Consider the following 26,350-nt stretch of genomic DNA (forward strand, 5'->3'; position numbering starts at 1 on the left):
GGTATGGTTTTATAAAACTTAGCTCCAACTTTAGAATTGTAAGAAAATTATTCATTAAATACGTCAAATTGTTGTCAGATTTAGATAGACTTGTCGATGAAAAAAAAAATCCTGATTATTAGGTAAATATTAGTAGATCTCGAAAAAGATTTCAAGTGTTTTTTTTTTTTTACTTTTGTTAATATTGTTGTACCATACTATGTTATTAATCAAAATGTCGGAAATGGTGGTTTTATTTTGAAAAAAAAATGGTACATTATATTATTATGTGCAAGTAGTATGAGTTATCATTACAAAGAAACAAAAATGTAGATTTTTCTATTGCATAAATTTAATTGTAATAATGATGCTTAGGCTAAGTAAAGTGAAAAACAAATTGTGGAACGAAAATTATTTTTTATCATGCGGTGATGATAATTGATACGTGGTTTCATGGCAACCTCATTCATAAATGTTTTACCAATATTATGCTAATTATTTCAAAGCTTTCTCATTCCCTAGGACTGAAACGTTGTCTAATGTCATAGAAAAGAAAAAAAAAATCCGTCAATTTCTTGGTTCAAATTACAACAAATAGGACAAACATAAATCATTAGTTACACTTATACATAGAAACTCAGTTATTCAGAATAAAATTATAAAGTATCTCTTACCGTATGCTGAAGGATAATGGGGTTGAATAACGTTAGCTTCCACTTCTTCATCGCGTCTCATCCCGCAAATTTCACACTCGTTCTCTTCCGAACTAGAAGTTTCTCCGTACTAAAAATGTTGTTTAAAAGAAAAAAAATACTTATTAAATCTTTAATTAACAGTTATTAGATGAGAGCTCAAAGCTAATTTTTTTTTTGCAAAAAATTCAAACAACACTGAAGTTCCATAAATGTGACAATTATAGGCCTACCTGCAAAAGCCGAATATTTGTAACATTGTGTATAACATATTCGATGTCAGTAGTGGGCTTTGGTAGGTCAGAGCGCATGGTCCAGGGTCCGGATTGTGAAATGGGGTCTATTACCGACATGTGTTGTCATGGAGGTTATATTGAATTATGACATTGCCGGTTCACTTTTTCGTCAATCCGACATCAAGACCTTGACATAACACAAACCATCTTGAATTATGACATCATATGCCATTTAAATTTTGATATCATAGGGGCCATATTGGGTGACCTTTGATATTGATTTCTACCTTAAGCATGACATTCGAACTTGACCCTTGGCATCTGACTTTGTCCTTGACATTTGAGATTGACAATTTACCACAGACACCATCTTGGTTTCTGCAATCTATAATTATACCATCATTAAATCTTTAACACTGCAGTTTTTCTTTAGATAACAACCTTTTGCAATATTGAATTTTGATATAATGTCGCCATCTTGGATCTGAAATCACGGCAAAATTTTTCGATTCTGATGTCACATCCACCATCTATTTTCGTCTACTGGAGGCCGCTACCTAGGTAGACGTCTCTGCTGCCTTCTTATATTTTTGTTCTGCTGTGTGACAACAATTAGGATACTGACATCTTTGTTGTTTTTTCCTAGAGAGCGTCAGCATTGCTTTGTCTCATGGACATAAAGTGAATGTGTAAATGTGTGTTTTTTGTTAAAAGTGTTTCCAGTGTGTATCCAGTTTGTGCCCAATATGTGTCCTTTTATATTGAACGTAAATTGTGCGTATGTCATTTTTGATGAATGAGTGGCTAATGTGTCCTTTTTGACGAATGTGTGTCCATTTGTATTTTTTTAGACAAAACTATTTTGTACTCATAATTGACGACTTAATGATTCATCTCCTGTTGATCATGTTGTAAGCTTAAAGCATTTTTCAAGGATTCTTGGTCCTGTAATATAGATAAAATTGCTTATATATGAGTTCTATTTTTTCATAGATTTTTTCTTTACTGTAGATTAGTCAGTTTGAAGATTATTGTCGTATCTGCTTAAATAAGCCATTATTTTTTGAAATATACAAATAGTTTCGACGAAGAAGGCCCCTTGTTTCGGAGATGTATGGTCTATACACCTAACAATATAGGTACATTACTTGGTTAGAAGTGTATTCCAAGTATATATAATGAAGGACTCTTGTTTCTGGGTCGCTTGACCTACACGTCTGAAATTGTACATATCCTGTTTAAAATGTCCACTGAGTATTGTAAAAAAGGCCGCTTGGCTACTGAATATATTCTTGGCCCCTAAATGGACATGCTTGGCCAATTCACTAGGTGTGCCTGGCCTACCTGCTAAATGTCTGGTCAATCTATCTGACATTCCTAGACTACCAACTGGATGTGCCTAGCCACCGACTGAATATGCCTGGACAATGAATAGGTGTGCCTGGCCATCTAATGAATGCGACTTGCCACCTACTTTATGTGCGGGCCAGGCCAAATGAATGACGTACATCACCAATAACTTGACATGAATTGGCTTACAAAACATGCTTAGCCATATATTTGACTTCCCTGACCACCGTCTGGACATGCGTGGCCAAACGTTGACTGCGCGTGGCCACTGGATGGACGTGCCTGTGGCCACTGGATGGACGTGCCTGGTTAATCGATTGTCATGTGGACATGCTCTGATAACACATCACAAGGCATGCAATGGCTCGCTTCGCTTTCTAAGAATGCTGTAGTAATTAAGATATGCTTTTAATTTGTTTAGTTTGGTACTTATAGAAATTACGTAATAAATATTCTTAAGTTTAAAAATGTTTTGTTTTATTTCTTAAACCTATCACTTTTATTTTATTTTAAAATTTAAAAAAAATATTTATTTTTACCTTAATAAAGATTTTTTTGCACTGAGAAAACATAACCAAGAATGTGAATCGATTTAGTCAATCAGTATATTAATAGGTGATTTTTTGATTAATTTTGTAGTTAATTTTTAGGTTTATAAAAACATTTTTCATCATGCCCACCAATATGTGATCTGCTTCTTACTGGAGGCTAGTAAGAAATAAAGAATATTTTAGAAATAACTGTTATATTCAATTTTAAATATTTTTAGGCAAAATTATCTTTATTTTTTTTACTCCGTCCAGGATTCGAACCAAGGATATATATAATTATTTAATAATTTTTTAATCGATAGTTTATTAAAAAAGTTTTAATGTTTTCCTAATTTCTATGTTTTAGGTATATCACTTATTTTCAACATATCGGCAAAGATGGACGACAGAATTGACAGATGCTAAGACAACAGACCATCTGGTGATTGGCACTACTGAACTCTAGATGGAATAAAGTTTACAAATATGGCGACAGCACCCTTTATCAAACGATGTGTGCAATACAGAATACTAATACTCCTAGTGGCAGATAATGAAAACAAGTTGGCGACAGCGTTCTCTAGCAGATGTTTCGAGCACTACATGTTACTAACAATCCTAATAGCAAATATTGAAAATAAATATGGCGGAAATGCCGTCTCGCTGGTGATGTTATCATCTGTTAAAAAATTATTTCGAATACATGTGTGTTATTGTTATATAAAGTATTTAATTTTCGGTCTGGTGAATATATCTATAGTCGCATGGTCAAAGGCGTATATGTTTTTTAACCTATAGGTAGGTGTAAAAAGTCATGGTTCGAATCATTTCGCTTCCAACGAATTTTATACAATACATTAGGTCGATAAAGGGATTACTTAACAACATTAATATTTAATGGTGGCACATCAAACTTACGAGAATGAGAAGGAGCGATGCTAACACTCTCTAAATATAAATAGCGAAAATCCATGGCAGTATCCAAAGTTAATAGACTCTAACAAAAGAAAAAAAACAAGATGTCGTGATGTCATCCAAATGGTGGCCACCATCAAACGAAAACAATATGGAGGACATGATTATAGAACTGAATAAAGTGGCTGTAATACATAATCAAAGATGGTGGATGTAACATAAAATTCAATATGGTGGAAGGTTCTACATTAACATAATGTGCAACACTCTCAGAGTGGAGCACACCGATATCAATATGGCGGAAATCAAGAAGTTTTCGATGTTATAGGTCACGTGCAAGGTCAATATTCATAGCCATTGGTCAAGCTAAAAGGGAAGGTCAAAATCCATAGTCAAAGTTCAAGCTAAAGCTCAAGGTCCAAGGTATACAATATGACCACCAAAAAGGAATAATTCAAAATGGTGACAGTCGCAACATTAATCAAGATGGTGGCCGTTATGTTATAATCGTGAAATAACCATAGCTAAATATACAGCCCTCGCACCTACCAAAGCATTCTACGTATGTGGTTTATCGAAAATACACTGAACAGAATAATAAATTCTGTACAATTTTTAAAAAAAGTTAAACTGATATTGCCTCAGTTACCAACACGTATTTGCTGTCGGTACATTAAAAATCCAACGGCTCCAGAAAGGTAAAAATATGATTTGATATTTATGTTTCGTACCACACTCTAACATGGAGGCAGTGTACATTACTGAAAACACATAACTACCATCCCACGTTGCACAGTAGAGCAAATGCCCGATTTTCTTTGACGAAAACATATTTCTAAGATAATGTAATTTATTATAACTTTTATAATATCCGTGTCACTAAATGAGCAAACAAAAGGACAATCATAATACAGTAAGCATAAATTTATATTTTAATAATGATCATGGATATCGGGCACAGGGTTAAAAAGTATATAAGTTCAAATATAAGCAGAAATCTGTTTAAATTAAAAGACATTTTAACTTAGTTGACAACTAATATATTTGGTGTCATATTTAGATCATAGTCTTTAAATCACCTTATCCTAATCATCATACCACTATCATTAAAAAAAAAAATGTCATGACCGGAAGGAGTTTAAAGAGAGGGAATAATTTTTCCCTTCATTATTTTGCAGTTTTTGGGTGTAAGAATTCTAATAGCTGAACTACAGATGAAGCACAAGTCATAATCTGTTACGCTTTCCTTCTTATACTGCACCCACATTACTCTCAAAATCATTTTTGGGTGACCTTCTGAGTAAGAAAAATATGTTCAATGTGGTATTTTTGAACACTTTATCTATTTAGGCTTTCTACACTAACTTGATTAAGAAAGACACTTTTTCTAAAAGTGTATGTCTCGTCTTTCTGTGATTTCTTAAAGTTGTTACTACAAAATAAATAATTTGATATGAATTCAGTTTTCAGTAATGGGAGCAGTACAGCATTCCCAAGATTTCTCTACAGTTATGCCAATCAGCTTTAAATAAATGAGAAGTAACTCAAAGAAGTTGATGCTTTTCTACAGAACTCGCTTAGCAATCCGGATGACACATATAGCATGCAGATTATAAAATTGAAATAAAAGAAAAGAATCCACGAAACCAATCCGTTGAGAAATATTACAATTACATTTAAAATACAACTGAAACAATAAATTAATCACAGTAATTCATTTCTTAACTTAATCACACCTTTTAAAGCACTAGCAAGGAAATTGTAATTAAATGTAATATACATTTATTAGATAGGTTCACTTTGCAACAAACGCTTCTAAATATTAACTGAATGCAAAGGCAATGCTGTGTATAAAAAATACAGCTTATTATAGTGAAGGTAAGTAGTATATATTGGCCGGTCCGAGATCAGGCGCCAGGCGGTGGATTGTGATTTTCGGTCCGGCATCTTGGATTTGTGACGTCACGGCGGCAAAAATTCCTCAAAATTCCTCAAAAATGACTCAAAATGACTCCAAAATTCCCGTTTTAAGAAAAAATTTCCCGTTTTCGGGGGAAAATTCCCGTTTCGAGGGAAAATTTCCCGTTTTATTCCGTAAAAATCCCAGCGGCTAGAAAAGTCCTAAAAGTGGCTTAAGCATCCTTAACTCAAGCCACTGTTAAGCCGCTATCAGGATTTGACCTTGACCCCGACGGCCATTTTGGAACCGCCATCTTGGATCCGCCATTTTGGATGACGTCATTGTGTTCTCGAACATTCCGGCGATGTGTTATCTGCCATATTGGATGATGACGTCGCCGTTTCAATTTCCGTTATGGCCGCCATCTTTAAATTTATTATCCGATTTTAACGAAATTTTTTTTAAAATTTATTAAAAAAATTCAAATAATAAAAATTTAATAAAAATATTTAAAAAGCATACTTTTTCGACACGGAGCTCGGAGTCCTCGGTTCGAACCCGACGAGTGCAAAAAAATAAAAATGACGACCGATCCTTCCCTTGTGGTGGGTGCTGGCAGACTGACTCCCACCACTTTTTATCATCATCTAGTATGACGTAATGGCCGCCATCTTGTCTTCATTGCTGGAAAACCATCATCATTGTATCGTCGGCTAGAGTGCGCCGATGACATGTTAGTTTAATTCGTATACGCTAGAGTGCAGTAACCATTTATTACTGTGACACCCGCCATCTTGTAATTTGGCCGCCATCTTGAAAATCCGTAATTATTTAGCTAGAAATTCGGGAAAAGTTCCAAAATTCATTAAATAAATCACTCATTAATTTACATATTGATTCGATCGATTCCCGTCCTCGGTTCGATACCCGATCGTTGCAATAATGTTTAATCTTATGTAAAAAATAATTTAAATAAACCATGTTCAACATTCGTAAAGAGACTCTAAATCCTCTACGACCACCATCCTATCAGACATCAAGACCACCATATTGGAAATGTGTAATTTTAATGCTAGAGATCCGGGAAAAAGTTCAGAAATCATTAAATAAATTTCCGATCAATATACTGATTAATTAGATCGACTAAGGTCCTTGGTACGATCTAGGATGATGCAAAAAAAATTTAATATAACATCAATTTAACATAATAATAACAGGTTCGAGGAATTAAACACCGCAAGTTCTTTTACAAACATAATATTTATTACATAATTTCTATTCTACTACAGGATCACTTACGAAAGCCAGCAATCTTATAATCATTTAGTTCCACAGCGGTGTGAAATGACTAATTCTTAGCTCCAATCGGTTTATACTAGACAGAGTCCAGCCAGAACCTTTACAGACATAGTCTACCTCTTCTTGACAGAGTTTCTGTATACCGTTTTTAACAGTTTGCTTCACATCGTTAGAACTGTAAATTACTGCAGCCGATGTCTTGAATGCACACTTCTTCACTTTGTCATCGAACGGATATGGCTTTCCATATATACAGTCCAAAGTTATATTTCAAAGGTCCGTTTGTTGCTACATCATCAGTAAGCTGATTGATTATCTTCTGTCTGATATCGTCAAGAAAATCACAAATGTCCTTCGACTCACCGAACGTATTTAGATAATAGTAGTCTTTCAACGTTCCACGAATTGCAGACTGCGCCAAGTAGAAGCCATTATGGTTCACTTGTAATGCTCCGAACACAGTCTTAGGTTTAGTTCCATGTTCAGACGTCATTACAATCGGTTGCTGGGCATCTGTTTTTTTGGTTGTACGCTTTCGTGTCTCCAATCTAAAGCGAGAAGTCGAAATGTCGGCAGATAGTTCAGCAGTAGGAGCACAGACTCCACCTTTACATTTTTTCGCATGATGTCGCAAACTGTCAATTCGAGTAAACCATTTAAGGCACTCATCACATCGAAACTTCATGCGAGAAGGATTCTTCGTGCATTTGCTCCGCTCATGTCTTCGTGCATCATGGTAAAATGCGAACGACGTATCACAGTAGCTGCAAGGATACCGTGGTGATGAAGACGATCTTTTCAGACCCGATCCAGATACAGGCGTTGCAACAGTAGTGCCATTTCCAGGCATTCTCTTATGCACATCGATGCATCGTTGTTGCGACGAAACCTTTACTTTCTGCCGCACAGCAGGACCTTTGCATGCCTTCATGTGCGTTTTCATATTATATTTTCTGGCAAACTGCTTATGAAATTTCTCACAAACAAACATTTTACGATATAGGTTCTTGACACATTCGCTCCTCTCGTGTCGCCGAGCATTGCTGTTGTTTGAGAAAATCTTGTCGCAGTAACAGCACCTATGTTCGCTAGTTGTCAAATCAGCATCCATTGAAGTCTCCATCGAGGTCGTATCGTCGATCGTCGTGGTTTCCTGCACATTCAGCTCAGTAGTCATTAAGCTATCTTCTGCTGGTGGTATCACATCTGTTGAAATCTCCTCCAATGTTGACGTCGTCGTCGTTGCCAACGAGATCTGCTCCACCATTGTCGTCGCTGACGTCAAGGTTCCCGTAGACGATGGTACAACGTCCATCGAGTTCGGCGTTAAAGTCGGTAAAGATGCCATCGAGTTCTCAAGAACAGGTAATTACGCGACTTATGCACCAGATGAAATAATCTAGGTGATCCTTACACCGTCGTCGACATAACAAACTGAGCGACCTGCTGTCTAGGAGTCGCTTATATACATGCACCGGATGGAATAATAAGCTAGTCAAATCAAGAATCATTTACAATAATACTAGAGTCAAAACAACATTAAAAATAGAAGGACCATCAACGAAAAGGCAGCACATTTGGAAGCACCGACAACGAAAAGGCAGCACATTTGGAAGCACCGACAACGAAAAGGCAGCACATTTGGAAGCACCGACAAAGAAAAGGCAGCACCGCCAACGAAAAGGAAGCAAAATTGGAAGCACCGACAAAGAAAAGGCAGCACCGCCAACGAAAATGAAGCACATTTGGAAGCACCGACAACGAAAAGGCAGCACTATCGACGAAAAGGAAGCACATTAATTTGTCATTGACTCCAATATTCATTGGCTCCAATATTCATTGGCTCCAATATTCATTGACTCCAATATCCATAAACTCCAATATCAATTAGCTCGAATTGCTCCAAAAGGTTCCATCAGCCTTTTGGCTCCAACAGTCTTTTGGCTCCGATAGTCATTGGCTCCAATAGTCATTTGCTACAATATTCATTGGCTCCAATAATCATTGACTGCAACATTCATTGGTTCCAATATTCATTGGCTCAAATATTCATTGGCTCCAATATTCAATGGCTCCAATATTCATTGACTCCAATATTCATTGACTCCAATATTCATTGGCTCCATCAGTTATTGACAACTACAGTCTTTTGGTCCCAAAAGTCTTTTGGCTCCAAATATATTAGGCTAGAATTCTTCGAGTCTAAGAGACTATGAGACCACATGGCTACGTGTCTAAAATGATCTAGCTGGTTACGAGTTATACATGGCTTGCGAGGCTACAGAGCTACGAAGTTTCTAGTACACAGGTTTACATGACTGCGAGGATACAGGACTACAAGTCTGCAAGAGTACTTGACTACGAAGGTAATCGTCTACATGACTCCAGTTACCGAATCTGTCTTCGACGGAATTTTCTCTTTTGCTCCAACTGCTCCATCAGCATTATGTTATAAGATTACAAGGCTTCTTGCTTACGTAGCTTCAAGTCTACGAGCCTCCAATGCATCATGACTACGAGACTACGAGCCATGAGGTTACGAGTCTATGCGATTGCGAGTCTTCTAGGTTACGTGATCGCGAGGCTATAGGACTACGAAGCTTCCAGAACGCATGGTTACGAGACTGCGAGGCTACAATTCTACGAGGTGCCAAGACATCCTGGCTACGCGACTACGAGCCATGAGGTTACGAGACTACGTGACTACGAATCTTCAAGTTTACGAGACTGCGAGGCTACAGAGCTACGAAGCCTCTAGTACACAGGTTTACGTGACTGCGAGGATACAGGACTACCAGTCTGCATGAGTACTTGACTACGAAGCTACTCGTCTACAAGGCTACAATTACAGCATCTGTTTTCGTCAGAATTTTCTCTTTTGCTCCAACTGCACCACCAGCATTATGTTATAAGATTACAAGGCCGCCTGCTTACGTAGCTTCAAGTCTACGAGGATACTCGGATACGTAGCTTCAATTCTACGAGGTCCTAAGACTTCATGACTACGCGACTTCGAGCCATGAGGTTACGAGATTACGTGACTACGAATCTTCATGTTTACGAGACTGCGAGGCTACAGAGCTACGAATCCTCTAGAAAACGAGTTTACGTGACTGTTTGGATACAGGAATACAAGTCTGCATGAGTTCTTGACTACGAAGCTACTCGTCTACAAGGCTCCAACTGACACATTTGTCTTCGATGGAATTTTCTCTTTTGCTACATCTACACCATCAGCATTATGTTATAAGATTACAAAGCTACTTGCTTACATAGCTTCAAGTCTACGAGGCTCCAATACACCATGACTACAAGACTACGAGCCATGAGGTTACGAGACTATGCGATTGCAAGTCTTCAAGGTTACGTCATCGCGAGGCTATAGGACTACGAAGCTTCCAGAACGCATGGTTACGAGAATGCATGACTAATTGGCCGCATGGCTACGAAACTTTATGTCTCTAACTGACTACAATAGCACTATTCAGTGGTGAGAGTTAATTTATTTCATGCAAAGGTACTTGCTGCAAGCAGTTCCGCTTTTCAACATCAGATGATGTCACGTTTTGCTTGCAGGTAAAATAATATTTATTTATTTTATGCGGGATGCGGGTTGTTCACTATCGATCGCATAAGAAGAATGGCATCGATAGTCTTCAAGGAGAAGGAAGTTCGTCCTTCCTGCTAGTGCTTCTCAGATTTCTCACGGTCCGCCATCTTGGATTGCGACGTCACGGCTGTCATCTTGGATGGGTGTGACTTTGACCTTTGACCGAAACCGCAGGAATGATCGCAAGCACATGGATTAACCATCAAAATATTGATAAGAATAATCAGGAGCACACGGAGAAAAACGACACATGTTTTCTTTGATATCATAAAATTACAGAAAAAAATATTTAAAAATAAAAATAAATTAATAAAAAAATTTAAAATAAAAACAAAAAATACATAATCAGATTCTTGCTTGTACTAGAACTCTATCTTTGCTCAACAATGATAAGTTTACAAGCTAGCAGAATCTGTTTATGTATTTTTTGTGCCCTCGGACCTACCAAAGCACACTACTATTGTGGTTTATCGAAAATACACTGTACAGAATAATAAATTCTGTACAATTTTTAAAAAAAGTTAAACTGATATTGCCTGAGTTACCAACACGTATTTGCTGTCAGTACATTAAAAATCCAACGGCTCTAGAAAGATAAAAATATGTTTTGGTATTTATGTTTCGTACCACACTCTAACATGGAGGCAGTGTAAATTACCGAAAACACATAACTACCTCCCACGTTGCACAGTAGAGCAAATGACCGATTTCCTTTGCCGAAAACATATTTCTAAGATAATGTAATTTATTATAACTTTTATAATATCCCTGTCACTATATGAGCAAACAAAAAGGACAATCATAATACAGTAAGCATAAATTTATATTTTAATAATTATCATGTATGTCAGGCACAGAGTTAAAAAGTATATAAGTTCAAATATAAGCAGAAATCTGTTTAAATTAAAATACATTTTAACTTAGTTGACAACTAATATATTTGGTGTCATATGTAGATCATAGTCTTTAAATCACCTTATCCTAATCATCATATCACTATCACTAAAAAAAACTGTCATGACCGGAAGGAGTTTAAAAAGAGGGAATAATTTTTCGCTTCATTATTTTGCAGTTTTTGGGTGTAAGAATTCTAATAGCTGAACTACAGATGAAGCATAAGTTATAGCGTTTTACTCTTTCCTTCTTATACTGTGCCCACATATACTCTCAAAATCATTTTTGGTGTGACCTTTCGTGTAGGAAAAATATGTTTATTATGGAATTTATTGATTACTTAAGCTTTCTATGCTAATTTGATTTAATAGGTACAATTTTAAGTTATGATTTTCTTATTAATTTTCTGAAAAACACAATTGAGCTTAAATTTTATATATAAATTCATGTTAATCATTTGTACATAAACAAGTTAATTTATTATGTGTAAATTTCCTTATTTTATTTAGTCTAAACCATTTACATATGTGATTTATGAAATACATATTTTCTAAAAGTGGATGTCTCTTTTTTCTGTATTTTACTAACATTATAAATAAAAAATGAATAATTTGATATTAATTTGGTTTTCGCAAATGAAAGCATTACAGTGTATCCAAGATTTCTGCCAATAAGCTTTGAAAAATGAGGAGTAAACTTAAAGAAGTTGATGCTTTTCTACAGAACTCGCTTAGTAGTCCGGGTGACACATATAGATTGCAGATTCCAAAATTTGAATTAAAAAAAAGAAGGCAAGAAAAAATTCCTTTGAGATGTAACAATACTACATTGAAAATATAAACTTGAAACGACAAATTGATTACAGATATTAATTTCGTAACTTAATTAAACGTTTAATAGCACTAACAATCAAATGGTAATTAAATTTAATATACTTTTACTTGAAAGGTTCACTTTACAACAGACGCTTATACACAGTAACAGAATTAAATGCCAATGCAATGTATAAAAAATGCAGCTTATTATAATCTATAAATTATAATGAGTGCATTTGGTAAAGAAGCTTTCATGATTCGCACTGTTATGGCCAGCAATAAGTTGCAAGCAAAATTAATGTTTTTCGGTTCTGTTGTTCTATTCCCATTTTTTCTACCGCGCGAACTAATTCTCCTTAAGGAACACCTAAAATATTCATTCCTACCGCTCATGTCAAGTTTATTTTCGACACGTTCACACGCATGTAAGTGACGAAGGCTCCAAATATTACTTTCTACGTGAAGTGAATGTGACCGACATGTCTGCATTGAAGGCAGCCTGCGCTAAATGACTCGCACTCACTACTGGCAGCCCTGCTCTTGCTAAAACTTGTCCGGACAGGTCCAGCCCCACCTGTGGGCCGCCAGGCGGCTCAGACGCGCGTCGGCACTCATGCGCGCTTCCCGCTCAGCTGGCAAGAGTGGCACGTCGTGTTTGTGCGTGGTATAAAGATAGGTTTTCTGAATATGTGAGCACTAAAATCAAAGTTAGGCCTTGTGGAGCAAATTTGTAAGTCTAAGAATGTACGAATGTGTAAACCGAACTCCGCATTACACAGAAAAGAAAATTGATAACCAAATTAATACATACATGTATAATGTTTAACGGAATCACCAACATCGGAAAAGATGGTTTGTAATTGCAAAATAAATTCAATGTAGGTTTTTTGCCACTAACAAGAATGACACTATCATAATTTTTGAACCTTATTAAGCAAAAAATATGGAAGTCGTATAATCACTAAACTTTGAAGGCTTCTCACAGGTAAACGGATGTAACAATGTTCCTTTTCCTGTGGTTTTAGTTGCTCTGGACATTACATAACACAAAATATAGAATTACAAATAAATATATTATTTTAATTTTCAGGGTTTTGTCAAGGAAATCAGTCATTTGCCCCAGATACTGCAGATATAAATCTGTTAAAAACTACTGCAAATTGTAGAATTAAACTGAAAAACGTAGAAATTGTTACATTTTGATTCGGTATGATGCTTAATCACAGTTGTTCAATGCATTTACCTAATTGAAAAGATATTGGCTTTTCTGTATTTAGATAAATATAAGAAAACATATTATACCGAGTGCTTATACTTAAGTTTATATCTTATTATGAATTTCGTTTAGAAAATTACACTACACATAGTTCTTTAAGTGTAGATAGTTATGCGTATCCAAAAGTTAGTAGATAAAATTTATATGTGATATTTAACCATTTGAAATTTTTTTCCCTGGTAAAAATAAAAACAATTTTTCTTTGTGTCATGATTGTGCACAGAAACCCATGTAATTAGCATTTAAATAAAACCGTGTCTAAAGTGGAATTGTGATACAGACACTATGGTATTTAAGTAAGTCAAACGGGTGATATAGTGGCGCCTACGACCATGGAATAGTGCTGTTTATGCTTCATAAATAACGATTCGCATAGAATCTGCTCTTCGCATGTGTTGCCATTATAATAAATAAATTTTAACTTTGTAGAATTTAATCATAATAAGTAGAGACCAGTCACACTCGTGTAATTTTCTTATAACAAATTTAACTCTACATACATAGTCCTAACATTGCATACCAAATGTATATTTTCTCATCTCACACTTAATATTCAAGCCGGATAATATGTTGTACACAGATATATTTTTGATTGTTTTTATTAAATCAAACAGCCGATAAACATCATACCATTCAAACGATAAGCTGTAGACATAATAATCTCACATCATAAAAAACACAAATATTGCAGTCAGCTGTTTTACAAGTATGTGGCATTGAATTACAAAAATATAGTCTAGGGTGTGTGTATATTCGACAGCCCATTTGAAACACTTCAATATAAATTCACAGTCTTAGTAAAATTTTAATGTAATATATGTATAGATATATTTTTTTTTTCCTTTATGAACATGGAATTAAATATTTCGCATTTTTATTTGGTGTGTAGTTTCATGAAGATATTACTTTTACAAATTCTCGCCATTTGTGATTAAAATGATGTTGGCAATGCATTAATCTTAACATCCTGTGGACATATGCGCCTTTAAAGATAACTAGATTTGATGGGATGGAATTGAAGTACTGACTTATTGAAAAACAAATTAGGTAGTTGACTTATTTCGAATAAACTCTCAGCCTCATTGCTGTATCAACAGTGGCGTAGCGTGGGTGGGGCGGAGGGGGCGGCCCGCCCCAGGCGGCAGCCCGCGGGGGCGGGTCGCCGGTGAAGCGGGTTGAGATCTGATCTATGATTCATTCATTACATGTGTCAGACACACTATAATGTTCCATTTTTATCTAGAATTTTGCGCACCAACTATTTTTTAATATTTATTTAAAAGAAAAACTGCGAAATCACTGACAGAGCTCTTTATAACGTTTGTTTGTTTACATACGAACAGCAACATCGCATCACGCCGCGCCGCCCGGCGCGCGCGTGCCGAGTTGAGCGGCACTCCTTATTATGTTAATTACTCATACAAAATCTTTTGTTTCACGCGTCGGCCCGTGTCGATGCCTCTCTTTCGCACTCATTGAATTTAGTACTACGCATTGTACTGTAAAGTTTGACCTTAACCCAGGGCAAACCAAACAACTTCCGCAAACCGGGACACAGTAAAACTCATATATTGCCCCGTACCGCGAGCGCAGGTAAACCCAAAAAAATATTAAAACCCAAACTAATAGCAGGCTTAAAAAATACTAATAAGGTTGCGAACAGTGAGAGGAGGCAGCAAGTTAAAAAGACACAAAATTTATATGACAACATTTAATATATATATATCATAAAATCGTTTCATCACAAATCGGTGCATCCATCATAAAATACATACCCTATTACTACTTATAAAAAATAGCTATATAATAATACTAAAAAAATACTTTAACAATTCCCCCGAAAAATTATAATTTGATCATATACTTCGGAGCTCCGAAAATTAAATATAATTACTAAAAAGGCGTTAAAAATATATAAGAACATAACTCCGATAGACTATCAAACTTGACTTAATTGTCGATTGAACAAGAATTGGCTGCTAATATTGATTTTGACAAAGTTATTTCTGACTTCGCTGCTCATAAGGCCCGTAGAATCCGCTTGTAAAACCGCTCATCCTATTTTAACTTCAATAAAAGGTACCTCATTGCATGTGAAATTTAATTTTAATTAAGCACCTATAGAATGGGGGCGGCAAAATGGGTTTCCCGCCCCAGGCGCCGAGATGGCACGCTACGCCACTGTGTATCAAAACATTTTTCCACTGAAGATTTCCAGATTGTTACAATGGCATTTCATTTATATAAAAACTGAAATAATAAATAATAATAAATTGACGGATTAATGAACTGAAGAAATTGAGGATGCTCACCACGTTCGAAGGGTGACTTGAAGAAACCTTCTCTTCCGAGTTCAACGATGAATCACTGCCTCCTTCGGAACCTGTTGGCAATACCATCCAGTAAGAAACTAAACCAGTCTATGCTACTTGCCAAACTAACAAATATCATACAAAACTCAATTTTACATGTAAGTTTCCGAACACTACCATCAAGACTGTCAGGTGATTCCATTGAAAAAATAAGAACAATAATTGGAAAAAAAATTCTTACTTAAAATGAATATTAATATTATATAATATTTTCGAACAGACTTTAAACCACATATCAATAAATGTGTAAAATATTTAAAAAAAATATAATTATTGTTCATTGCAACTTAGCCACGAACCAGCAAATCATATTTCCAATAAAACCGATTCCTATAATCTGTGTGACAATAGCCTAAATCATATTTTCTCTTCATTAACAAAATGGCTGATGCAGTTCCGTTACGTGGCCCGAGACATGTACGAAGCCAGCACGACATATGGTCCAAGCCGGGCAAAGGCCAAGACAAATCTATATATCAACACAGGAAGCATGCAAGGCAGGCACAAGGTCCAAGCCAGGAAAGAGGCAAGTGAAAAACGTTAGAAATTAGTGTTTAAATATACGTCCTCTTGAAGAACGTTTGTCCAAAATGTGTGGCTTTTTCGTTGTATGTGAGTCTCACGTTGTGTAAAGACCGAAATATATTAATTGAATGGTTAAGATTTCTTCTTACTTCGCAAAACGTAGGAAAATTAACTAACGTGTGAAGAAAAATTAACATCGAGAGTCGAGCAACATACAATAAAAAAATTGATTAAACTACATGCATCTAAAAAACCTATTCCATGTTGAAATTATTGTAGCCATTTGGATCAATTGTAGAGAAAGATGGAACCAGATCCTATTGTATCTTGTTGATCGAATTGAGGCGTGTGTTCAAATTTAAATTTCCCCAAATAATATATATATATATATATATATATATATATATATATATATATATATATGCATGTATTTCGGAAATGCTGTTTTTTTTATTTGTTTTATTTGTTTAATTTGATTTAATTTTGTCTTAGTACTACTTAAATGTTAGTCTCGCTATAGCTTTTGTTTCTCCCCCGTTCTTGAACATTCCTTTGCGGTGTACCCTAACTACGGAAATGTTTTAGTTTGCTTCGTAGGCGCGGGGTGACACTACTGTCACCACTACTCCACCTGTTGGCGAGCTATGTCGCGTTCGCGCAGTTCTGGTTCGGGATGCATGGCAGCAGGTCAGTATCTGCACTGCGCCTAACCTACGCCACTGTAGGCAACCCGCAACACGGGGAGCCGGGCTGTGTGTTCCTGGCCACAGCGAAGCCCGAGGCAGAGCCCAATCCTGCGGCGCTACTGTTTTAAAAGTGAGCTTCTTCCCTGAAATGTTGGCCACAAATCGGGCGAGCTATTTAAAGTAACTTCTCTTTAATAACGTGTCTATGAAAAGGAAGTTCCTACTGGAAACATACAGTGTAGTTGTTTGCAAATTCTTTCGTCGACTCTGAAATAAACTTTCACGAAGCTACCCAAATATCGTTGCAGTAGATTTTAGTCATAAAAACGTGTTTTCTGTTCTTTATTTTTTTTTTTTTGGGTGCAACTTTACTTCGCACTATGGAATTGGACTTTCCCTCTTTATGGTTAAATGTGTGCTTCGAGGCAGAATGCATGTGGCTCCAAGCTGCGTGTATAATAACTGTTCTGAGAACATAGAGTGCATGGCCCCAAACAAGCTATTGCGGAATTACTTGAGTACTTAATGTGTCGTAGTAATTTACCACAGCAAATAGTATTTCTAACAACAATGCTTACGTATTCACTTACATTAATATTTAAGGGCAACTTGAAATTCATAGTTATCTTAATTTTGAGCCGAATAATAGTGAACTAAATATGTTCGGACATCCTATAGCATTAACTTTACCGTTGTGTGGATTATTTTTTTAATAAAGCGTCGTAACGAGGGACTCTGGGATATTTGCTAGCTGGTGTTATCTCTGGCAGCGTGGTGTTTATTGGGAAAAGGCTGCGGTATTTCTGCACGATTTAATATTATAGTGATTACAGCTTTTCAATTTAAAAGAACTCGACTGTTAAGATTCTCTGCACAATACCTTCACAACACAGGGTATTGAAGTGACAATTATTTAAATTCCGTTTTAGTAGCCTATTCTTGCAACTGGAACTAGTCTGTTAACCTCATAACGGACTTTCATCTAGTGACTTTATTCCTTATAAAATTTGTGGCGGTCAATGTTGAACTCAAAGAGGAGTTAAACTTTTACTCGTTGCAAGACTTTAAGTACACTCTGTTATTTGAGTCGTGGTGGTTCTGAAGTACATTTTTATAATGTTTAAAATTATTTATTTGTTATTTTTAAAGCACTCTTGTTATTAATGTAGTTTAGCGGTGCATTTTTAATTTTAAAGTAGGTCATTATTCAGCACTTGCTTTGTTTAAAGCAAGTCTTTGGTAACCTTTTTAATTAATATGTGTATAAATTTCAATTCCGTTTTTAGCTGTTTTAGTAACGTTATTTCGAGCGTTTTGACCCCAGTTTGTAGCAATGATTGGTATTTAATTTTCTGTACTGTGTACAAAGTTATAACTGCAAACTTAATAAGTGTTTGAGAAATTTAATAAAGTGGGATATCTCTTTGAATGTCGATATTTTCTATTTATTTCTATCTTGTGGTATTTTTTCTACCCTGCATATTTTTTGTTGTATTCAAAGGCAGCCTCTGAACTCATGAATTAATATAAGAGATGCCTCAGTAACATATCGTATCATTCCGGTAGTATCCTGAAGATCGCATTAAGTGTATTATATCGTATCCTTATGATAGTACCCTACTGATCGTAACGTACCGAATGTATCTTACCAAACGTATCCTACCTATCGTATCCCATTATTTCATGTCGTTTATATCCTGCAAATCGTATTCTATCGTATCTTACCGAGATGAATATGCAAACAAATGTTAGTCCTAAATGACGATTGTGTATTTCAATGTGCGTCCTTTTGGTTTTATATGCGTCTTCTTTCATGAAGGCACGTCCTTTTTGAATAATGTGCGTCATAAAAGTACGTCTAAATTGTGTCCTAGATAACATATATATGTATCTTTTGTTGTATGTGCATCACATTTTGTGTGTCCTAAATGAATGTGCGTAGTGAAGTCTGTAGTAAGGAATACAGATTAAATGTTCAGATCATCTTGGTCTTGTAGTAAGCATAAAGCATTTTTCAGGGATTCTAAGTCCTATAGTAACATACATTATACTTAGTCAGTTGTTCTGTTTGCTTAGACTAGTGTATAGTTTGCTCTAAATAGGTTATTTCTTGTTTAAAATGGGTGACAGGTATCAAGAAAGGATGTATCGTGGTTCTGATAAGCTTGGCCTAGATTATTGCCGTTGGTGTTATCTTGAACGTATTGCATACTTGCTAAAGACCAAGACGCTTGGCCTATATGCTTGTATTTTGCAATATAGTAGTCATAATGTGCACTGAATACAGAATAAGTGGTAATATTAGTGATGTTGTGTAACATATTTATTCAGGCGGTGAGTTTATCGCTTATAGAGTGCAGTGAAGATGATTAATTCTAATAATTATATTTGTGCTAAAAGGTCTTGGTTTTTGCCTCGAATGAAGTTTGAACCAAGGATAAAAATCAATATATTAAAAAGTATATTTAGATAAGTTTTGACATTTTCCAAATATTTATATTAATAATCAGAATTTTTCAATATTGCGGACAATATGACATCGGCGGCTTCCTAGGATCTGGTAAATTGGTCACTTAAAGCTTGTTCGGGACAGTTCGCCATATTTGAATTAATAAGTATTTTTAAGCCAAAATAACGTTTTCATACACCAAGGATCGCACTAAAGACTCAAATCAATCGAACAATCCATATAATATAAGGTAATTTTTTTATTTGGAAAATTTTCCGAATTATTTTGTTAATAATATCAGCATTTTCAATAATCTGGTAAAGATGGCTGGCAATATGGAGAATGCTAAGACATCTGATGGTATAGTGACTGACTCTAATGCATTCAAGAAAGTAAAATATAAACCAATATGATTGCAGCGTGTATTTGGCAGACGTGTACAATACGCGACACTTGCTTCTAGTAGCAAAATTTAAAAAAAAATTGTGACTTGGCCACCATCAGTTGCTGTTATTATGCCTACATATTAGAAAATAACAAGTCTGAATGTGTGTTATTTATATATACAATTTTAATTCTTGGTTTTAAATGTGTCTCGATAGCCATGTGTTCAAATTCGAATGTTTTCCATACCAGAGGTCCTACCTACTTGTTATGATTCTAATCAACTCGTTCCCGTGTATAAAAAATTATATTTAATTTGTACATAATGGTAGTAACCACACTGGTAGGTAATGAATAATCGACCTTATGTTTACTAGAGAGAGTGAAGATGGCACACTCTAGGAACAAACAGTAGCAACAAAAATGGCAAAATTATGTCATCCAAGATATCGATCTCCAGCGACGAAATCAAGGTGGCGTCTGGGATGTCAGAATTCAATATAACGGAATCCAGCAGACGAAAACAAGTTGACAGTTGTGACGTCAGAATTCAAGATGTAGGAATCCTGCAGACGAATACAAGATGGCGTCCTACAAACAATCGAAGAGTGTATCTCAAGAGCGTTAGTCTCAATGGTGGTGAGGCACTCGATGGTGATATAAAAGTAACGAAAAATGCAACATTTGGGAGTAGGACACTCTATAGTGCTGTAACCGTAAAGAAACGTGCAATATTCATGGTTTGGAAACTCTAAATGCGATGCCAACGTATCGAAATTGCGACGTTCTTTAGTGTGGCACTCAATTCCAAGATGGCGGCCGGGGTCAAGGTCACCTAAGATGTCCACCATGATGTCATAATCCAAAATGGCAGACCGATGCACTAGGCACCTCATTTAGAACCCAGCCATGTGCAATATAACTAAAAAGTTACGTCTCCACATCGAGTGAAATATGCGTTGAAGTGACTAGAAGTGTCTATAGAGTGTGGTCCTATAACATCTTTGTGGTTCATAAAAATTTTCTCTTTAGGCATATACATATTACATAGGTGTAACTCAGATTTGTTTCCAAATTACACAATTCGATTTTTAATTGCTGTACAGTTATTAATCAAAATTATATTTCGTTAATTTATTTATAAAAATTATATTGTATTTAATTATAATACATATTTTTAACAGAATGCACAAAATTATCTTGTAAAACTATCCTTCCCGTGATAATATAATGTTTCACATTTAAAGTTATTTGTATAGGTGTTATACTGAAATAAATTGAATAGAAATATTTCTCCAACGAACTGTTCATGCTAATAAAGTGCATGTTCGTGTTGCGCTACTAAGAATATCACTGAAGTTATCAAAAAAGAAATATATGTCTGGACCTTTCAGTACGAATCGCAACAGAAAAGGTAGAAGCGAAGATGGGTTGAGGTTGGGGGTAGTGACGACATCCCTCACTGAAATGTTTAAAGTCATGCAGCACTGAAAGCTTGACCTACTTGGTCGCTGTATTTCCGCTGCTGCCGGCGCAGCTGAAGTTCCGCCAACAGCATCTCCGCCGACGTCTGGATCCTGATGTTCCTCCGGCATGCGGGCCTCCGACTCTTTCAGCTGTTCGTGAGAAATACTTCGTGAAACTGTGTCATTTCAGGGAATTTACATATACCTACTTATTTAAAATTAAAACACAATGTATTTATCTAAGTAAATTAGAAACCTTGAGTCGGTATTTGGATAATGAAATCTTTCAAGGTAAATTAAGGATTACAACAGATGGAGGGAGGTGATAGGAAACTATCACCCTATCGCCTCATTATGTGGGTAAAAACTAAAAACAAGTAAGATGTTGAAGTTTGAGAATTTTTGTAACTGATAATCACAAATTAAAGTAAAAAAAATTATAATTCACATTTTATATATTGTTTATTAGTTCATGGCACCATAAAGGCTCCTCCCATATGAAAGAGATTGAATTCCGAAAAATATTCCCCACGCCCCTTCTTTTCTATCGATTTCCGAAAAATGTCCCGTGCTGTTTTCAGCTGTATGCGCACTTCTAGTCATTCCTCGACAGTAAAAAATATGTAGTCGCAAGTAAAATTAAATGCTAATAAAATTAAAAATATATGTTGTGATGTCACACAAGTGGTGGCCTTCGGCGAAAGAAAACAATATGGAGGACATAATTATAGAACTGAATAAGATGGTTTTAATATCATAATCCAAGATGGTGGCTGTAACCTAAAATGCATAATGGTGGAATGTTTTACAGTAACATAACAATCTTAGAGTGGAGCGCACCGATACCTAGATGGTGGCAATCAAAAAGTTCTTCGATGTTATAGATCAAGGTCAAGGCCAAAGACAAATTTTATAGTCAAAGGTCAAGCAAACATTAAGGTCAAATGTCTGAAAATTGGCCACCATAAAATCATAATTCAAAATGGTGCATGTCACAGCATTATCAAAATGGTGGCTGTTTGTTACAGTCGTGAAGTAAGCATAAATATACGGCCCTCGGAACTACCAAACCACACTACTGATGTGGTTTATCGAAAATACACTGTACAGAATAATTAATTCTGTACAATTTTTAAATACAGTTAAACTGATCTTGCTTCAGTTACCAACACGAATTTTCTGTCAGTAAATTAAAAATCCAACAGCCCATGAAAGGTTAAACTATGTTTTGGTATTTATGTTTCGTACCACACTCTAACTTGGAGACAGTGTACATTACCGAAAACACATAATTACCTCCCACATTGCACAGTAGAATAAATGTCAGATATTTTTACAAATATTTATTTCTTATATAATGTAATGTATTTTAATTTTTCATATCCCTGTTACTAAATGAGCAAACAAAATTCATAATCATAAAGTATGCATAATTTCCTATTCTAATGATTATCATGAATGTCGGGCACAGATTCGCAGTGTGGCATCCTACGGGAGGCGCTCCTGGATTTCGCTCCATGGCTGGAGCTATCTGCGCTCGGCCGCCCGGGCGGCTGATCTCCGCCGCTGAATAGCTTGCGGCCGCGCGCCGCATCTCCCCGAAGTGGCCGCATGCCGCCGTCGCCGAACGTCTCTGCGCTCGTCCAGACCTCTCAAGACGTCGGAATCCCGAAGAAGATGCCTACCACTTTTTGGTTTATTTTTTTTCGACTCTGGGTAGCAGCAGTCTAGGGGTGGGGAGTTGCAATGGGCTGCATGGGCGCCCGTGCACACAGCCTTCCCTCCCTCTCACTCCCTCCATCCCCCTTTTGCCCCTAAACCCTTCCCACCCCTCGCTTTCCCCTCTTGTCGTTTCTTCGGTGGTGGCTGACTACACTAGCGCCATCTGAGCTTAGTTTATTTAAGGCTATGCGCCCCCTGACTCTTCCTGTTTCGACGCTGGGACACCGACCGATCTACTCGCCCCTTAAGGTACGGTTGACTTCAAATTGAGTGATTGCGGAAGGGACGCGGTGGCCGCTCCCGAAATGTAACGTAAATGTTATAATTCTCCTTTCTTGTTGTTTCGAAATTATTGTTTTGGCCGCCACCTTGTAAATTCCAATTAGTATCTTTCTGTGGCTTTTCCTCCCGTTGTCAACCGTGCCTCGTACCATGTTTTCGTCATTTGTCTTTGTTCATTTGGTGGTGTATCCCAGCGTTGGCAGCCAAGGTGATCAGGTTTAATTTGTTTGTGTTTTTACGTTCCCTGTTCGTCATAAGTATTTAAAGGGCAAAGTTAAATTTTATATATGATATACTGCATGTAAACTTTTGTTCAAGTTGACATCGCGACGTGTAATCAGGGTCTTCTGCCCCGTGTGTCTAATGGGACCATGTATAAATCATGTATCAATAATTAATGTGTTATAAATTGAACATGTGTATTTATCATCTGCAACTGTTGATCGCCTTGAATTTACTATGTGAATAAATTGTTTTCATAACAGTCGTTCGGGAAACTTCTCGTTTGATGGTAATTTCACTGTTGATTATTTGTTTGTTGTTAGTGCAAGGCAATCAGTTTACCACTCTGAGAAAAACCCTCCCAGAAGGGGCCTAAAGTGTTATAGAAATTATTCACTACCACGCGGGTGCAATAGATAAGCCAAAATATAAGCAGAAATTTGTTTAAATAAAAAAAAAAATTAAACAAAGTTGAGAACAAATACCTTTAAGGTCATTACAAAATCTTACTCTATAAATAATCTTATCCTAATCATCAACTTCACTGCCTCTAAAAAAAAAAAAGTTATCAGCAATAATAGTTTAAAGAGTGGAAAAAACTATTCGCTTCATTATTTAACAGTTTTAGTGTATTTGAATTATAATAGAAGATACTGCAGATGAAGCATAAGTCATACACTTTAACGCTTTCCTTCTTATACTGCACGCACGTGTACTCTTAAAATCAGTTTTGGGGTGACCTTCTGTGTAGGAAAAATATGTTCATTGTAGAATTTTTTGAACACTTTATCTATTTAGGCTATCTACGCAAACTTGATTAAATAGGTACTATTGAAGCTCTGATTTATCTTAATAATTCTTTTCAAAATCACAACTAAACTTAAACTTTTATATATAACTGTATAAAGAAATTGGTAATTTCTTATGTGTAAATGTACCTATTATTTTGAGTCAAAACCATTTACATATGTGATTTATGAAAGACATATTTTCTAAAACAATATGTCTCGTCTTTATGTGTTTTCTTAACATGCCACTGCAAATTAATCATTTGATCTGAATTTCGTTTTCGTTGATAGCATCAGTACAACAATCCCAAGACTTGTGTACAGTTGAGCAAAATCGGCTTTAAATAAATGAGAAGCAACTCAAAGAAGTTGTAGTTTTACTACAGAACCAGCTTAGTAGTCCAGGTGTCACTTATAGCAAGCAGATTTTAAATTGAAATAAATGAAAAGAAGGAATCTAAAGCGATCCTATGAGATATAATCGTACTATTTTCAAAAACCAGCTGAAACATATAATTAATAACAGATAGTAATTTTGTAACTTAATTAAATGCTTTTAAGCACTAACAACCAAATGGTTGTTATTATACTTTTACTTTCTCTTTACGACAGACGCTTTTACACAGTAACAGAATGCAAAGGAAATACTATGTATAAAATTGATGGTTTTATTATCTATAATTAATAAGGAGTGTTGGTGAAGCGAATTATAATGATTCGCACTGTTTTTTCCAGCATTAAGTTGCAAGCATAAATAAATGTTTTTCGGTTCTGTTGTTCTATTCCCATTTTGTCTACCGCGCGAACTTATTTTCCTTAAGGAACACCTAAAATATTCATTCCTACCGGTCATGTCAAGTTTATTTTCGACACGTTCACACGCATGTAAGTAACGAAGGCTCCAAATATTACTTTCTACGTGAAGTGAATGTGACCGACATGTCTGCATTGAAGGCAGCCTGCGCTAAATGACTCGCACTCACTACTGGCTGCCCTGCTCTTGCTAAAACTTGTCCGGACAGGTCCAGCCCCGCCTGTGGGCCGCCAGGCGGCTCACACGCGCGTCGGCACTCATGCGCGCTATCCGCTCAGCTGGCAAGAGTGGCACGTCGTGTTTGTGCGTGGTATAAAGATAGGTTTTCTGAATATGTGAGCACTAAAATCAAAGTTAGGCCTTGTGGAGCAAATTTGTAAGTCTAAGAATGTACGAATGTGTAAACCGAACTCCGCATTACACAGAAAAGAAAATTGATAACCAAATTAATACATACATGTATAATGTTTAACGGAATCACCAACATCGGAAAAGATGGTTTGTAATTGCAAAATAAATTCAATGTAGGTTTTTTGCCGCTAACATGAATGACACTATCATAATTTTTGAACCTTATTAAGCGAAAAATATGGAAGTCGTATAATCACTAAACTTTGAAGGCTTCTCACAGGTAAACGGATGTAACAATGTTCCTTTTCCTTTGGTTTTAGTTGCTCTGGACATTACATAACACAAAATATAGAATTACAAATAAATATATTATTTTAATTTTCAGGGTTTTGTCAAGGAAATCAGTCATTTGCCCCAGATACTGCAGATATAAATCTGTTAAAAACTACTGCAAATTGTGGAATTAAACTGAAAAACGTAGAATTTGTTACATTTTGATTCGGTATGATGCTTAATCACAGTTGTTCAATGCATTTACCTAATTGCAAAGATTTTGGCTTTTCTGTATTTAGATAAATATAAAAAAACATTTTATACCGAGTGCATATACTTAAGTTTATATCTTATTATGAATTTCGTTTAGAAAATTACACTACTCATAGTTCTTTAAGTGTAGATAGTTATGCGTATCCAAAAGCTAGTAGTTAAAATTGATCTGTGATATTTAACCATTTGAAATTTTTTTCCCTGGTAAAAATAAAAACAATTTTTCTTTGTGTCATGATTGTGCACA

The 26,350-nt window shown here is 35.8% G+C and overlaps 1 protein-coding gene across 1 annotated transcript in view; it reads right to left on the bottom strand.

The window, feature by feature from the left end:
- The window catches only part of LOC134528847 (uncharacterized), a 217,637-nt gene that overhangs the window by 72,919 nt on the left and 118,368 nt on the right, over window positions 1–26,350 (bottom strand). The window contains exons 18-20 of the mRNA XM_063362514.1: window positions 21,417–21,528; window positions 15,809–15,879; window positions 654–762 (exon numbers count right to left, since the gene is read on the bottom strand). Coding sequence (XP_063218584.1) covers window positions 654–762; window positions 15,809–15,879; window positions 21,417–21,528 — 292 coding nt within the window. The remainder of the gene's footprint in view (window positions 1–653; window positions 763–15,808; window positions 15,880–21,416; window positions 21,529–26,350) is intronic.

Source organism: Bacillus rossius, chromosome 2 (assembly GCF_032445375.1).
Source record: "Bacillus rossius redtenbacheri isolate Brsri chromosome 2, Brsri_v3, whole genome shotgun sequence".
Classification (NCBI taxonomy): Eukaryota; Metazoa; Arthropoda; class Insecta; order Phasmatodea; family Bacillidae; genus Bacillus; species Bacillus rossius.